The sequence below is a fragment of the Pyrgilauda ruficollis genome, unplaced genomic scaffold (genome assembly GCF_017590135.1).
Source record: "Pyrgilauda ruficollis isolate IOZ18807 unplaced genomic scaffold, ASM1759013v1 scaffold2, whole genome shotgun sequence".
NCBI classification, from domain to species: Eukaryota; Metazoa; Chordata; class Aves; order Passeriformes; family Passeridae; genus Pyrgilauda; species Pyrgilauda ruficollis.
In genome coordinates this window covers 4,162,702-4,179,703 of record NW_024519206.1, presented here as the reverse complement: position 1 = coordinate 4,179,703, position 17,002 = coordinate 4,162,702, and the positions used below count along the sequence as shown (strand labels likewise).

Below are 17,002 nucleotides of genomic sequence, written 5' to 3'. Positions count from 1 at the left end.
TGGCTACAAGAGCTTACCGTCATTTATGGACATTTCACTGTGCCTGCAACTTCTGGTAATCAAATGGGTGAGTCTGTTATATATTAATGTTAAAAAAAATCCAAAAAGCAAGCAAAGCAAACCCGCACTTATGAAACAGTTTTTCTCCAATGTAGCAGCTGTAGCTTTTGCTTTGCTCCAGCACTGGCATTGCCCTGCAATGTGCTGGATGTAGTCTGATCCTGACAATTTGTAAGTTACAGCAGCACCACCACATAAAAGCACAACCTTCGCCTGAAACTTGACAGGAGCTTTTATGGTCGGTTCAATTGGCTCTTGTTCCCTTAAATACCCCAGCTTTTGAGCTCAGTTAAACTGGCTGTCGCCCGTTTCCTGCACTTTGAAATGAAACAGTTAATTAATCCAGGTTAATAGTATTAGCAGGGTCTATTACAGTACTTAAGGTAATGACACACAGCTGTACTGTGCTTCTGCCAATACCTCGTCCAACAACCAGAGTTCCAGATGTAAAGACACCTCCCAGCTGTCCAAGTGCCAGCACTTCTAGTGCTGAATGCTGTTCTGCACAAACATTTAGGTTAGAAAGCACAACTTTTAAATTTTAACAGGTCTTTCTTATTCAGAAATAAGACGTTCACTGAAAGAATAAATCCTTTTTTTTTTTAAACAAGACGGTTAATTTTGGACAGTTTTGCTTTATTTCTGAGGTATCAGTTGTAGTCAGTTCACTCAGGAATCTGTAATAATACGGACACTGAAGAATCAGGACAATGCAGAAACAGCTGCCTGCTTAGGTGAATCTGGTACTAGCACTTAATCATTTTACACTTTAAAAATCTACTATCTTTGTTTTCTGGGTAACTTGCTGTTTTGTTAAGAGCATAAATATAGAATCATAGAACCATAACAAGTGAGAAAAACTTTTAAAATTTCCTGTACCCACCCTAGAGAAAAAGAACATTTTTATTAGACTAAACTGTGCTGCTATGCAACACCACTAGCATGCAAAAGGTGTAAATGAAGACAGACATGAACTGCGTATGAGATAACTTATTTTATTTATTCAATTGTCAACTTAATTTTGATGCTAAAAATTGGTCAAAGGCACTTCAAAGAAGGTATTTAAGAAACAAATCCTTACGGTGACCATTCCAGACAAATCACCAACTTTTATCTGCCATTAGGAACACAACTACCTATAATTGCAAAGTGAAACATTCACAGGTTTTGAGTGGAGCATACTGTCCAGCAGCAATATTTAATTCTTTTAGACTATTAATAACATTTGTGGAGTATTTTAAATACAATATGGTAAAACAAAGCAAATTACACTTTTGGAGTTCCACAGACGATTTCTTGACAGAAAAAGGACAAAAACTGCCTTTCCCAGTGGTTCTGTATTGAGGGGTCTATTTTTATCTGTGCGTGCACTATCAGCATCAGTAACAGGTACAGCAGAGAAATAACCCACACTTTTCTGTCATACAAAGACAAAACACCCTGCTCAGATAACAAAGCATTTATAAGAGGTCTATCAGCTACTCAAATACTGACATTTATACTTCTGCAAGCGTGACAGATCAAATGGTAACAGCTGAAGAAAAAGTGATTTTTAATATACACCCCACAAAAGCAAAGCAAAGAAAATGTCCTTAAAGGCAAAAGTACTGTGAAAAGAGCTTCCACAAAATGAGATGGTATAAACCTCACCAGCATGTAACCTCTTAAATAACACAGACTGCAAAAATTAATTGGGAGTGAAAGAAGAAATTGGTCTTTTTCTGCAAACAAAGATTAATACTCTCCTCTGCAAACAAACACTAATACTCTCCTCTGATGAAGACCAGTGATCAGAAAATAACTTCTTGACATTGTCAATCTTTCTGAAGTGAAATCACATTAACCACTTTCTGAAGTGAAATCACATTTAACCACAAGGTTAAAATGTTACTCTGTCACACATGGGGACACTCCCACATCCACTGCCTAGTAATTTCAAGAAAATAGTTCAAAATTTTTAGATTAATTTAAATCACTATGGTGCCAATGAAAGCTTTTAGGTTTTATAAAATTAAGAAATCTCTTTTAGAAACCAAACCACAGAGAAATAATCTGCACGGCTAAGTAAGCCTATGTTGCTGTGCCTCAGGAAGTCTTTCCATCTGAAATACAGTCTCCTTGGGCTGCAAAAATTCTCAAACTCAATAAATGCTTTCTCAAAGCACAAAGACCTGAGAGTGAAATAGCAGACTACTATTATTAGTGTAATATTGTATGTGAAAATTATACTGTTCACATTCCAACCTTGCCCACTGAGGCTTCTGAAGGCAGTGAGATAGAAACCAATTATTTCAGAGGTATCAGCTCATGGTTATGGCAATACAATTCAACAAAGAACAACAGGTCTCTGTTATAATCACAGAATGTAAAACCTGATACTTTTCTAGCTTGTCTGGAAAGAAGGATAATTCTTCGCAGTGCTGTATAAAGGCAAAAGAAAGAGATTCAGAGGCCTATGCACAAGGACACTTTAAAACAAAAACTGACGTTTGAAGAAAAGGCTACTTATTTCTCCGGACAGGCCACCCATTTATCACAAGGTAGTGTCATCTTGATTTTTTAAGATTTTCTAAGCCTTCTGATGTTCACATTCTTGTAGCAAATTTTCTCACACACTTTCTGTAAATAACTTATTGTTTTGCATTCCTTTATGGAAGAGGAGAAATTTGATGGACTGTTAGTTTGTCCAGTGTCATTGGAGAGGTGGCACTTGCACCCTCCAATCCACTGTCACCTTTAGACATCTATAAATGTTGGAGTCAGAAAATAAACTTCCCCTTTTTACCTTGAGAACAGCAGCGTGTTTGCATTGTGTTTTTTCGTGTCCTATAGTGACAAGGTACTATGTCCTCAACCTTATTCCCTTCAGAAAGGGAACTTGCTCCTTTACTTTTCCAGTCTCTGTGGTCCTGCACACTTTGTGGAAAGGGATATTCCCACCCTGCTCTGCTAAACCCACAAGCCTCAGCTGGGCAGCAGATAAGAACTAGAACTGCTGCTGAGAAAAGGCTTCACCCTGAGCTCAGCAGTGGCTGATTTACCTGGTTATCCCAGCAAAAAACCTGTGTGGAGCTCAAATATCCTGCTTCCTCCTGTCCACCTGAGACTTATGCTGGGTGAAACTGTAAAGCCAGAGACAGGATAGTCAGGACAGTAAGGAACATGAAGAGGAAATGCTTCAAAGGACAGCACAGGGCAAACATACGACACAAATCTGCAGAAAATATGCAGGATTAGTTCTGCCTGTTGTGGTAGAAAATCTTTAAATCCCCATGGATGAACTGAAGAAGAAAGCAGAAATAAAGGAACTGTACAGTAGCTCAACAGATCTTTTACATGGGCTGAATTTACAAAGAGATTAGGTTGGGATCTCAATTTCATTTTGTAACTTCTTTAAGTATTCCTGAATATTTTAACTGCTTGTTTGAACAATGTCATTGTAGTTATCAATTCCATATGGATTTTACAATAAGACTGGTTTGTGCTGCATGTGGGATAAACATTTAGCTCACAGAAGGAAGCACCTTTCAGCATGTTAACAGCCACTGTCCTCTGCACAAGCATCCCTCTGACTACAGCAAACTGGAGACTTTTTCCTTTCATAAACCAATGTAGTTATAATGTTCTACTTAAGTCAATTAACATAAAATAAAGCTCATGTCCTATCAGTACTTCAGAAGCAGTGCTGGTCATAAAGACCAAGAGATTTAACCCTTCAGGAACTATTTAATCAATACTTGATAGATGAACTTGGCCTACATTCAGGCAGAGAAGATGAATGCAGCATTTCAATACCATGAGCTGTTTCAGTAATTACCATTGTGCTGCAGAGCAATGGTCAGAAAGAAAGTAATGACTTCACTGTTGGACAACAGAAAGAACTCCAATCTGTACTAGAGCTACCTTTGGGAAAAAAAATTCCAGTACTTCATGGTAACATCATCTTCCAGGAACATCCTGAAGGACCAGCAGTAGTAAATAAGGCTGCCTGCTACCACTATGTGCCCTTTTCAAAACAAAGACTGGAGGTAATTAGGTTATGTCCAAATTCATCAATATGATGAAAGTGAAAAACAACAAAAAGATGAAGAAACTTCTGTTCACGTGTGGAATAAAACACTACATGTCACGCTTAATCCCATTCCCCATACTGCTATTCACTCAGTTTGAAAAGGAGAAAACCAGAAAGTTTTATATTAACTCTATAAAACATACGTTTGACCTTTGAAAAAAACATCAGTAATTAAAACACCTATTTTGTCCCACACCAAGAAAGTATTTCCAGTTAAAAGGCAGAGATACTTATGAAGTAGTGGAGGAAGTAAATGCACTTTGAAAGATCCCTGCATTCCGGCTTGCTTACCTGAATAACTACACCCTTCAGCTTCAAAAACAGTGAAAAAAGGATCATTTAACACTTTGTGCTGAAAAAGGTAACAAGAAGCAGATACAGAAAACATTTTTTTAAGTGGAAGAAAAAAATGTTCAGAAAAGTGAAATTAAGTACTTCAACCAAAAAAACTGGCTTTGGTGCAGTTTCAAAACAGGACATTTCTGTATCTGAGAATTTTAACTTCTAGTGAACTTAAAATGGAAGCAATTATAATAGTGGCTGAAACCAAGTTGTTACAATGCAACTTCACTAACATACTATTCTTCCTGGTTTATGTGGCAGGTGGGATGAAAGAATAGAAGACAGACATCTATTTTCAAAAGCATCTACCTTAGGCTGAGAAATGCTAAGATGAATTTTTATATCCATTGAACCAAAAGGATAAGTTAATAAAACTGAAAAAAAAAAAAAAAGCCACAGGCAAATATGTAAGCAGCTTGCATCACCTCAGCAATTTAAACAACGGTAGCTGTTTCTGGTTTCTCTCCAGAAGAGTATTCCTCCCCAAAAACTTCATATTGTTTTGCACAACAGAATTTAAAACATTATAAGTAATTCATAGCAGTGAATTCTGTTTCTCAAACAATTCATATTAATCTCGTGGGTGAATTTCTGCCACTCTGCTGTTAAGGCAAAGCAGATTGGAGAATCTAATTCTGTCTCTCTGCCTTACTTTTAGGGCAAGGTACACAAAGTAACTTCAAGATGTTGACAATAATTCAGAAAGCCGTTGTGATGTGCTTGACTGGGCAGCATCCAATTTCTAATATTAGAATTGACTTAATGGAAAGGAAATCGAGGAGAACAAAAAAAAAGGAACAGAAATAGGGTACGATCATCTGTGAACCTGTCCACTACGGTTTTCATACAAATTCTCCCAAATATTATTGTACAGAGCAACCTCCAATTTCACAGCTTTAGGGCCCCAAATCTTTGTGGGCAGGGCTGCAAGGTCACACTATCCCAAGCAGTCAGAGCCAGCACCAGACTCTATTGTACACACGGTGACAAGAAGTGCTGCCAACTTGATTTTTGAAATAAGAATCGCCAGGAGTAATTTCAGTCCACAAGCTTCATGCACAAGTTTGAGGAGACTCTTACTCATTGTACTGGCTTCTTTTTGGTTTTTTCCAAGTCCAATTAGCTCTCAGAAGTTTTTTGCTTTAGTTTTTGATTATTCTCCAGTGCTTCATTTTTGCTCTGCTCTTCTGGATTCTTTGATGAATCAGGATTGTACCTATACAAATACCCATATGGACGAAGATGATAAATCAAATATTCCAAATGATACATAGTCACAGAGTCAACATAGTGGAACGAAACTGCTAGATCAGAGCAGCATCCAGGACCCTGAAACACAAAACACAGTCAAATAATCAGCAAGAATTGCAAAGCATGCCCCGGATTAAAGACTTGGGGAGAATTCAAAGAAATACTTGATTTAATGGTAAGAAATTCATTACTATCAGTCATATGTATACTTCAAAAATTATTGTTAGGCAAGCAAAATATACCAGACATATCTGCCAAGGCATCTTTCCAAAATGAAGCTGACAAAGTCTCCTGCTTCTGTGATCAAGCCAGTGAAAAACCTAGCTGCCCTCATTAACGTCAGAGGCTTTCTGCTTTTCCATACTTAATTTTTGATGCTGATGTTTAAACAGCACCAAGAAGCAGCAAGCAGGCCTAAATGAGTAACATTTATGTATGAAACAATAAATACCTGTTACTTATGTCAGCATCCAGACAGAATGTATAAACAAAATGTGTGTGTACTTGCACCGGTTTGTGTTGACATATTATACAGTTTGGCAGTATTGTCAGTATCTAACTTCCTACTGATAAAAACTTGTAACAAGTAATTGCAGAATTTTGTTTTAAATGTCTTTATTTCATTGACATTATTAAGCCCTATAGGATCATTGTTAACACATTTGTCACAACTTTTATGTTATAGCTCAAGTTTGAGAACGCTTTCCTGGAGCATAGTTTTGGAGTTTCTTTTTTCAGCAACTTTGGTTGCAGAGTTGCTAATATTTCAAATCCAATTGGAACTAAGATTAAATATTCAAAGACACCAAAGAGAACAATTGCTATATAACTGTCATTCTTTCAATACTTATGAAGTTTGATCAATATAGCTTGACTTTTTCACCAGATGAAGTAGTCTCTATCCAAGCACAGGTATGACAGGACAGAACCACACAGGCAATTTCCATTCTGAATCAGTTACAGATGGAACTGTCCACAGCTCAGCCACCCATGTACTGCAGCCTTAGCTAAAGCTGCTGCCTCCTGACACACTAAACACAGTATCATACAGCTGGTTTAAGCCACAGAAATGCTTTAGCTGCTGAATAAAAGTATAAAAATAGATTGCTGGTTTACAATGAAAAAAATCTACTTAAGAGACTCTTTTTCAGCTTCAATATTTGAAAAATTCCAAGTTTTTTTCTTGATTTCTTTCACCTAATTCTAATTCACACATCACATGCTCACGCACATCGTAAGATGCACTTGACAAAATGGATACCAGGCTCCTCAGGACTTACCTCTACAGCAGGATAGTAATTGTAATTCCAGTACCAGAAGGTTTTTGGTAGGTATCCTCTGATTAAGTGATGCTCTGGGACGAACGGATGAAAGGTTTCTCTACCCCTTGTATCCCTAGAATCTCCTGCCTCCACATTGATGATCTCCATGCATTTTCCTAGTGCCAGATCTTCAATAGAGGAACTGTGAGTGCATTTGTTCGTTTTAAATGCAGCAACAAATCTCTTCAGAGCTTCTTTGCTCAGAACATATCCTGCTCCTCCACTCATGTAGCCCTGTTTCACATAAGGCTTAAACCTTCTTCCAAAGTATATTGGTTGTTCAGGACTGTATTTTGAAAGAAGCCATCTCAAATTGTCCAATATAACATATGTATCATCATCTGCTTTCATAAACCAATCAGCATCATCAAAATAATGGTCATATACATATTGAAAAGCTTTAATAGTCTTCCAGTAAAGTTGGTCCCTGCCTTCTTTGGTTTCTAGGCCCACAGCTGGGAAGTCTTTATTTTCCTCAGAGCTCATAAAAAGTACTTTATTACAGCGTTGGGCCCAAGTGGCCTTAACATGCTTGGCTTTCTTTTCTAGATTTTGAGGTCCAGTCATGACCCAACACAGTATTTTCACCTTGTGGTACAGTCCTTCTGCAATATTTTTATCCTCATCTAAAAAAAGAGGAAAGTTGTAAAACCATATTAGATGTGATTGCCAAACAAACTAACAAAAATTCTTAAAGCTATTTTAATTTCACAAGATAAAGAAGAGTGTAAGAGTCATATTAAAATGGGTGTCTGTTCAGGGGAGTGTGGCTTTAGCAAACCTTGATTTCTACATACAACCTGCTCAGAGACAACCTCTTTATTGTTGCAGTGTGATGTCATGGTTTGCCTCAGTTACCCCGAGTTTCTCTGGGGTAAATTGGTAAATTCCAATACTTTATGGTCTTGGAAGACAAATGAAGATTTTAAAACAGAGTATTTTTGCCATTCACAATAAATACAACTTAATTATTACAACACAGAAAGGTCAAAAAGCTAATAAGCACTTTTATATATATATATTCATGTTAACTAACAAAACCTAATGAATATTTCTAAACCAGCAAAATGTGTTTTAAGAATAAAGCAAATGGTAAACCAGAAATAATTTATGAGATTAAGTAACACAGGATACTATGAAACTACTGTCATTGTTGATAACATGTTTTTATTTGCACCAATCCAGCAGAATAAAGACAGTGTGAAACAATGTTTTTCAAAGTATTCATTGCTCTTAAAGAAACATTTTCACCTGATACATGCAGAAAGATTTTAGCTCACATGAAAGAATATTTCATGGACAGTGAAATCTGCCTAACTGGTACTAAAATATTCCTGCTTACACTTTATGCAACTATAGCTCAGATTTCTCTGTCACAATGTTCTACAATTACATGTGAAGCACTCACTCATCTTACAAAGTTTGGAGTTTAAATATGTCTAAATAACAAGTTACTTACTAACATCTTCAGCAAATGCAATTTTTGGAGTGCAATTTTTCTCATCCAAGCTGTTCCTACTCAAACATTCTCTGTATTTGGGATTTAGAATGAACTCACTTAATGAAATATATAATGTGTAAAAGTATTCCTGAAGTATTGGAAGGGTCTACCTTCCCTGGAAAAATAAAAATAACCAGAGTGCAAAAGAATTTCTCTGTCTTTGACTGCAAACAGCAATCTGTGCCTGGACTGCTATATAATCAGCTCTGCAAATCATGCCCACAGTGACTCCTTTTGCCCCCCTGCTCCAATTCTGTGTTTTACTAATCATACCAAAAAGTGATTGTAAAAAAAAAAAATTTAGCTTTATCTTAGAGGCTAGATCAAAAGTAAGAAGTTGTCCAAAATTAGCTTCTTAAGGCTAAAAAGCAATCCAGCCACATCTACAATGCTAGCAAAGACATCTGCTTAGCAAAACTGCCATTTGGTGTCAAGAATTCATTTGAGAAGTTACTGCTCCACAAGTCTGGATACAGAAATTGGACAAACAGATGGACTCAAAGGAAAAAAAATTACTACTGTAATAAAAATGTAAACAAAGAAAACCACCATTCAGTAGACTTCAGGAGAAAAGTTATTTAGATGTAACCTGAATATGAGGAAACTGAATTAAAATTATACATATAAATTCTTGGCAGTGAAGAAGCAATGTTTTGCAATGCATGAAAAGGGAGGACATTTGCTAACCAGCCAGGTGCAACAAAATACCTTTATGCTGTCCAGCATCTGCATTGAAATTCATTTGTCCTTGCAGCTGATTGTTGTCAGTATCTGCTGAGTGTTGACCATGTGGATCATTGTGAAGAACATGAGGCTGGATCTTAACCTGTTCTTCTAGTATAATGCTAAACAGAAGATAGCAGACAAAAAATCCTATTGCTGAGCCAAAAGTGAAGGTTAGAAGGTTCATCAAAGACTTAGAAGAGGCCATCTCCTGAAGGTGAGACACTGTCAAAACCAAATGAAAAATATATTAGCCTTAACATAAAAATCAAATCTAAAACTATAGTAAGAAATCAAGGACTAAATCTCCGAAAGCAGAGAACTCAGTTCTAGCTCGGTTTCAGCTGCCTCAGGCTTGCATAGAAATTTAAGTACAAGAGCAATACAAATATCAATATAAAATTGTACATCCATTGATAGTGGTGCTACATAAAAAAACCTATTAATTACATTTATACAATATTTAAACAAGAATGTATACACTGAAGTGCAGTAGCTTTATAAAACTGTAATATACATACACTTTTTTATTCTCTTCAGCCTACAAAACTGCACTTTAAAATGTAATACTTAAGTCTTTTACAAAGCTACGAGATGATGATCAAAGGCAATCTACTGGTCAAGATACAAAATGGTCACAAGATGTTCTTAAAACTCCAGCCAAATTTATATTACAGGAATTCTTAACATATGTCCATCATAAGCAAATTTTGAAGAGTTATAAAAGCAAATCTACTCCCAAAGTAGGGCAGTTGTCCTTATACCTTTAGGAATTACTGAGGACTGACTTTCCGAAAAAAAGAGTAAGGCAACATTTGAATTTTCCTACAGAAACACTAATCTTTCAAAGGAAGAGAAGAAGCAAGTACATCAGCCCTTGAAACCTCTTCTACACTTCAAAACCTTTGTATTCCAGTAATAAAAACACCCCTTCATATCAGCCACACCCTTGCTCCCCAAAACTACAGGACTTCGCTGACCATTTTTAGTAAACCAAATCAGCAGCTATGCCTGCAAAAAAGGACTTCTATGCATCAAAAACGAGTGTGACTTTTAATATATTAAACACTTGAAAACCAATTTCAGGTTGTTGAGGGTTCTTCATCTTTGGAAAGAGTTGAGCTATTTTCTAATAACTCATGACTAAACTACAAAAACATTGACTATTAAATACACACTGAATTCAAGCCAGAGCCTTACAAACAAGTCAATGATGTTCCCTCCATTAGGATCATTATTAATGACTGTGAGCAGAACCCAATTTAGTTCATGAGGGAGCCCAAAAGAGAAAATTATGGACTGCACAAAGCATCAATGAAAACCATCGATCAGCGAAGAGCTGCAGCCACCAAAATAACTCATTTAGCCTGCACCCCCTGCTCTCACTGCCTAGGCAGTGCATTGGAAACAGTCTGTCCCCAAACAAGCTGCATGAATCACTGTGCAGCAACACACACTCCACATTCCAGCTTTCTGTCTGCTCTTCTGCTCTCCTGAAGGGAGAGCAAAGGATGGAACACATGCAACCTAACATGTGTTGTTAGGCTGGCACTTTCAGAAATCCATCAGATTTACTGTACACATGCAGATCAAGAACATTTGAGAGTGGAGCAGCTCTCACACGTGGTAATGCTTTTCTTTCCACACTACTAGAAAAAGGAAATAAAATTGAAAACACAACTCAAAGCACAAAATAAAATTCAAGAAATGTACATGGTATGTATATATATATATATATAAATTATTATAACTGTGGTTGATAAGGAGCTGTAATTCTTTAATATGAATGAGCACATTATGCGATTTTTTTATTGTCTTCCCTAAATTCCATACTGCATCTTTGTGGAGACAAGTGATTGCCTTTAGACATCATGTCACAAAGTAAAAAACTTACTGTATAGTCATTTGTGACCCAGGCCTTAAAAAAATTTACTTGGTTCACAGCTTTATTTCTATTGTCTTTTACACCATGAAATTGAGAAGAAAATCTGAGTATTTTGATCAGCCCCCCCCAAAAAAACCCGAAAACAAAAACAAACAAAAAAACCCCACAAAAAACAAAAAATCTCCCATGCATACAAGCAGCCTATGACAACGCAAAGGATCTGCTGTACTAAGATTATTTTTTTGTTTTTGCTTTCCCCATCTATCACCACAAAGTCCCCTCAAAATTTGCAATACACACAGGGAGATGGCCAAAATAAAACAATGCCTTCTTTTGATATATTCAAAGTGGGGAAATATATAAACCCATGCATGCCCACAGGGAACCTACACCACCTTCTACAAGAAAAGGTTTCCACTGTTCTACTTTCCAACATTGGGTGTCTCTCTGCCATACAATTTCAGTTATCTGCTCCAACAGCTGTTAAAATTACTCTTGCTAGGAGAGAAAAAATTAAAATAACTTGAAAATAATTGCTGCTCATTTAAGTATGAAATTATGTACAACTGAATTCTATAGAAAAAAATTAGATGTGCTGGAAATGCTGAAAAATTTAAAAAGTACACCCATCACATTGGAAATCAGAAGCTGATTTGGCAGTACTTCACACACAAAGAGGATTTCTCAGGGCAGGTAGTAGCTGTACTTCATATTTGATACAAAATGCCCCTAGTTACAGTTTTCAATCTAAAATAATCTGCTTATCATTCTATCAGTTTTATACCAATGGAATGGATCACTATAAACATGTGTGGGTATATATCCACATGTTTATAAACTCCAACAGTAAACAGGACAGAAATATTATATTCATTTTTCATGATATCTTGATATTTTACATAAATTGAGTCTCTTAACTTGACAGCATTACACTAGAAGAACCAGAAAATGCCTAAAAGGAAGGTCAGTTGTCAGATGATAAACATCCCCACTCCTCGCTGATATTCTCTTCTACACACGGATTTATTCAGGGGGAAGACACGCAAAACAATTAAGGCCAGGCTGGATGAGGCTTCGAGCCACTTGATCTAATGAGAGATGTCCCTGCTCATGGCAGGGGGTTCACTTTATAAGGGGTTGGATGATTTTTAAAGGTCCCTTCTTCCTTCCAACTCAAACCATTTTGTGATGTTATGAGTCTATGACATTTAGAGAAGGAAATGTCTGTTTTTACTTCTTGAGTTAAAAAACACACTATGTTAAAAAACACCTACAATAAAAGGCTAGGTTTGAATTTAATTAATGCTCCACTGCTCTATCATGGAAGCTTAAATAAGCACAGATATTTAGATATTCATGCAGGTAGCCCTATTCACATCCATCAAAACAAATATTTTCAAATCCTATCACAATGTAACAGTCATTGAAGATTTGGTTCTAAATTTAAGTTTCATGAGTCAACAATTTCTACATCTTCAAGCTTATAGAAAAACGATTTTTTCCTGTGTTAGGGGCTGGTGAACCTGGCAGCCTACTGACAACAAGGCTGCTGCAACTCCATGTGCCCAGATCCAGCCAGGCTGAGGATGTATTCCCATAGCTGTGCATGCAAAGATGCATATACACATGGCTGACCATAGAGATCAGCACAGATAAAAACAAGTGTTCATGCAGGCACAAACATGGTCTGGCTGCTCCTCCCCACAGCTGCCCAGGACAAAGGCCTGCTACTGGGGAATATACACACACACAACTTGGATCATCCCTCTGTAACTGGTCCCAGACCCTCAACCTATCCAGCAACCAAGCCTGAATCCTCAGAGCCCTGCTCCTTGTCAAACTGATGACCCTCTGATCTCACCAGTACCTGTCCCACACTTACACCTGCCTCAAAGCCTGGCTCCCAAGCCTCTTAATCCTACTCCCTGTGTGATACTCACGAGCAACCACATGCTGGCATCCTTGCCAAGCCTGTACCCACGCACTCCACCCTCCCAGTTATGGGCACTGCAGACACACAAGCCTCTGTGGCTCACAGTCCCTGCTCCAGCTGCTGGGCATTTAGGGCCTCACTCACTCCAGTCCCTCCAGCTGCTGGCACAGCAGGCACAGAGATCCCTACAACTTACTGCGCATCTCCAGCTGCTGGCACTTAGAGCTCAGTATGCACATGAGAATAGGGCACAGAGTCCTCTCGCCCAGCAAAACAGCCAGAAGGGCACCTTAATGAGAAAAGAGGACAGACTGTGGCAATCTGGCCTGTGACACAGTCAAACAGACTGACCAGGTCCTTTTATTTTCCCATGCTTGCTCCTCCTCAAATCACCTTTCTTTAGTCCCTCCCAGGAGCACCCCATAATTTTGTGCAGTCACAAGATGCTTTTCTCTTGCATGCTGTATGACCCATATTTCCCAGGCAGTTAGCCCCCTGGATCTTGTGAGCTGTTCCAGACAGCCCTCCTGGGGATTGCTCTTGCTGCATGTCACACCTGGGCAATGGGGTTGGTGGCTCCTCAGTGACAGATCCAGGGCTGACTCCTCTGATGTGAGCCTTTGAACATGTTCATCTAAATTACTGCTCTCACCCTGCTGTTCCAATAAGGGCTTTAAGGTCACTTCCACAAGCCAATGGAAATTTAAGGGAAACCCATGCAATATGAATATATGCAAGAGCTTGGCCCCACCGCCAAAAGAAAACAACCCAACCACTTTTAAAATTAATACTTTTACACAAACTCAGACGAACTTGGACCATGTACAGAAACACATTAAACCAAACACATTAAACAAAATACCAAACAAACAAGTGGAAATACCCCAACGCCAAAACAACATAGCAATGAAAAAAACCCAAAAAAACTCCACAACCATCATATCTGGGATTTTGAAATTTACAGAACGGAACTCTAATTTTAAACATGTTTATCCCACTATCATTCCATAATCACTCGATTAACTTAAACCCACATGCAGGGCTGATTTTTTTCTTGTATCCCTTACTTAGGAATCAAGAGGGAAGCTCTGAGGCCCCAAGATGAAACAATGTAAATGTCCTTTGAGAGCTGCATAATCAGCAATGAAATTGATCTCTACCACCACGTCCTTACCAGTCAAGAAACACATCAGAATAATTCGACCAAAATGTAGGAAAAAAACGTAGTTAGCTGTGCAAACACACCTTCTGCTCCTTATGTCCCATTTATTGCTAGTTGCTCTGTATATTCATATGCTTCTGAAATGCAGCTAAATGCACAAATTGTGCATTCGCTAATGTTGTCTGCATCTAGGATTTCTGTGAGCCTCTGCAGTTTCCTAACGACTAAGCACAGGTCGTATCTTTCCACTTCAAATATCTAATGTTATAAGCATTTCTTTCAAATTAATTTCTGCTTGTTCTACCAGAAAATACAAACCATCAAAGCAAGGTACTTCGGCATAGGAGGCCAACAACCACACTGAAACGAGACGTGTAACAATCCACAGTACCGGTGAGCTGGAAGGAAGATTTGGCTCCTCCTTCCTCATTCCAAAAGCTGACGCCGTCCTTCGGCAACAAGTGCCCGTGGCCGAAGCACGGCTTCCCAAAGCTCTCCCAGCGCAGCCCTCGCTGCGGACGCCCGCCCAGGAAGTGCCCGCTGCGGGGGCGGGAGCAGCGCCTCCCGGCTCCCCGGCCCCCTTGCTCCCTCCGCCGGGCTCCGGGGGACTCGCGCTGTTCCAAGGATGCCCCCGCTCTGGCGCCTCTCCTTCCCGGGAGTGCAGCCGGGCACCTGCCGTCCCTGCAGCCGCAGGTGACACGCAGCGCCCCGGCCGCCTCCTCCGCCCCGTCCCCGCCGAGAGGGGGCACCCTCGGCGCCTTCTTCCGCGTCCCCCCCGCGGGCGGGACGCTGCCCCCCGAGGCCCCCCGCCGCCCGCGTGGCAGCGCGCCCCCGCCCGCCCCGGCCCCTGCGCGGTCACGGGAGCCCGCCCCTTCCTCCCCGTCCGCCGGGAGCCCGGCCACGTCGCCGGGCCAGGCCGCGAGCGGCGCCCGCGCCTCTCGGCGTGCGGCGGCGGGCGAGGGCGGAGCGCCCCGAGCCGAACCGCACCGCGAGAGCGGTGACCGGCCTGTCTGCCGCGCGCGACGGCTCGGCCCGGACTTCCAGGGGTGCGGGAAAAAAATGTCCCGAAGGGAAGGGGAGGGCCCGGGAGGGACTGAGGAGCGCAAAGCGGCAGCTCCCCGGAGCTCCCAGCAGTCGGTAAGCGGCGCGGTGCCTCGGCGGGCACGGCCAGCGGCAAAGTGCCCCGGGCAGCGCTGTCCACCGCCCTTCCGTCGCGTTACCTCGCTCTCGCCTGCCTGGAAGCGGCAGTGCCGGGCGCTCAGGCCGGGCTGCGGAGCTCCGCTGCGCTCCAGCCCCTCATTTCCCTCACTTCAGCCGGTCTGGAGCCGCTGCTCTTCCAAAATACCATTAGGCAACTGCAAGGGATGTTGCTAGGATACCGAGCCCTCTGCAATCGCTTCTTATCTCCCTGTGCTAACGCTGCCTACCTTTCCAACAGCTCTTGACGTTTATCTGTCGGTGATTTTCTTAGGAAAAAACATGTTGAATAAGAGGCATTTTAGATTGGAAGGTGTTTTTCATTACAGTGTAACTGAAAAAATAACATTTTGCAAGCATTGGGTAGATAGTGGAGCTCTGCAGTTAATAGATAGAAGGTTTGTGTCGCAGTTCATTTGCGGGTTTGTGTGTGTGTGTGTTGTTTTTTAAGTACTGGGTGCAGGTACGTGCAGAGAAGGACTGGTCCATGCTGAGGGACATTAGTGTTTCTGTAAATGGAGGTCACTGCACACACTGTTCTTGGTTTTCCTGCTCTCCTTCTCCATCCTTCCTCCAGCCTGTCCATGGGTTCAAACCATAGGTTTCCCTCATCATAGCTGTAGATGTATTTTCCTTCTGTCTCCCATCTCCCCAGAAAAATTATGACCTCAGGGGTGTGCCCTTTCATCTCCATTTTCTTGTCTATTTTTACTTCTTTTTCTGTGGACAATGGGTCACACTGAATCACAGAACCTTTTAGGCTGGAAAAGAACTCCAAGATCACCGAGTCTGACCTGTGACCAAACACCACCTTGTCAACTAGACCATGGCACCAAGTGCCACATCAGGCATTTCTTGAACGCCTCCAGGGACAGTGACTCCGTACCTCCCTGGGCAGTCCGTTCCAGTGTTTAAGCCCTTCCATGAAGAAATTCTTTATGATGTCCAGTCTGAACCTCCCCATGTGCAGCTTGAGGCCACTTCCTCTTGTCCTGTTGCTGGTTGCCCAGAAGAAGAGCACGGCCCTCCCCTGGCTTCAACCTCTTCAGGCACCTGCAGGGAGTGATAAGGTCTCCCCTGACCCTTATTTTTCCCCAGGTTAAACACCCCCAGCTCTCTCTGCTACTCCTCATATGACTTAATCTCCAGACTGTTGAGCAGATCCATTGCTCTCTCCTGGACATGCTCCAGTACCTCAATGTCTTTCCTGAAGTGAGGGATCCACAGCTGGACCCAGCACTTGAAGTGTGGCCTTGAGTCATTTAGGAGATGCTGAATGCTAAAACTGGGACCACACTTCCAGAACGCCTAGTGAGTGCTGTGTATACCCTAAAACAGGTGACACTATTAAGAGGATTTTATATATTTAAAGAAATGAAGACTAAGGATTTCATTTATTTAAGGCAATAGATAACAGGCCTGAACTAATATTGTTTTTCTTGTTTTTCCCACAGTTCTGAGAATTTAAATGTTTCCTGTTTTTAGATTTAGCTTATTTTCTTATTTTAGAGTTAAGTTGTAAATTTGTAACTGTTGAGCTGTTTCCTGTTGTTA

At 40.4% G+C, this 17,002-nt stretch overlaps 1 protein-coding gene across 2 annotated transcripts; it reads right to left on the bottom strand.

Annotated features, from left to right (window-relative positions):
* Positions 1-1,039: 1,039 nt before the first annotated feature.
* C1GALT1 (core 1 synthase, glycoprotein-N-acetylgalactosamine 3-beta-galactosyltransferase 1) lies at positions 1,040-15,056 on the bottom strand. 2 transcript variants are annotated; one of them, XM_041466438.1, is made up of 4 exons: positions 14,643-15,056; positions 9,257-9,496; positions 7,006-7,673; positions 1,040-5,803 (listed from the first exon to the last, which is right to left on the bottom strand). In XM_041466438.1, the coding sequence occupies exons 2-4, from the start codon at positions 9,477-9,479 to the stop codon at positions 5,594-5,596; spliced, it is 1,101 nt and encodes a 366-aa protein (XP_041322372.1). In that variant the 5' UTR covers positions 9,480-9,496; positions 14,643-15,056; the 3' UTR covers positions 1,040-5,593. The 2 variants fall into 2 exon arrangements, with proteins under 2 accessions (XP_041322372.1, XP_041322373.1); XM_041466439.1 differs by having other exon boundaries at positions 14,570-14,776.
* Between the last annotated feature and the right edge of the window lie 1,946 nt (positions 15,057-17,002).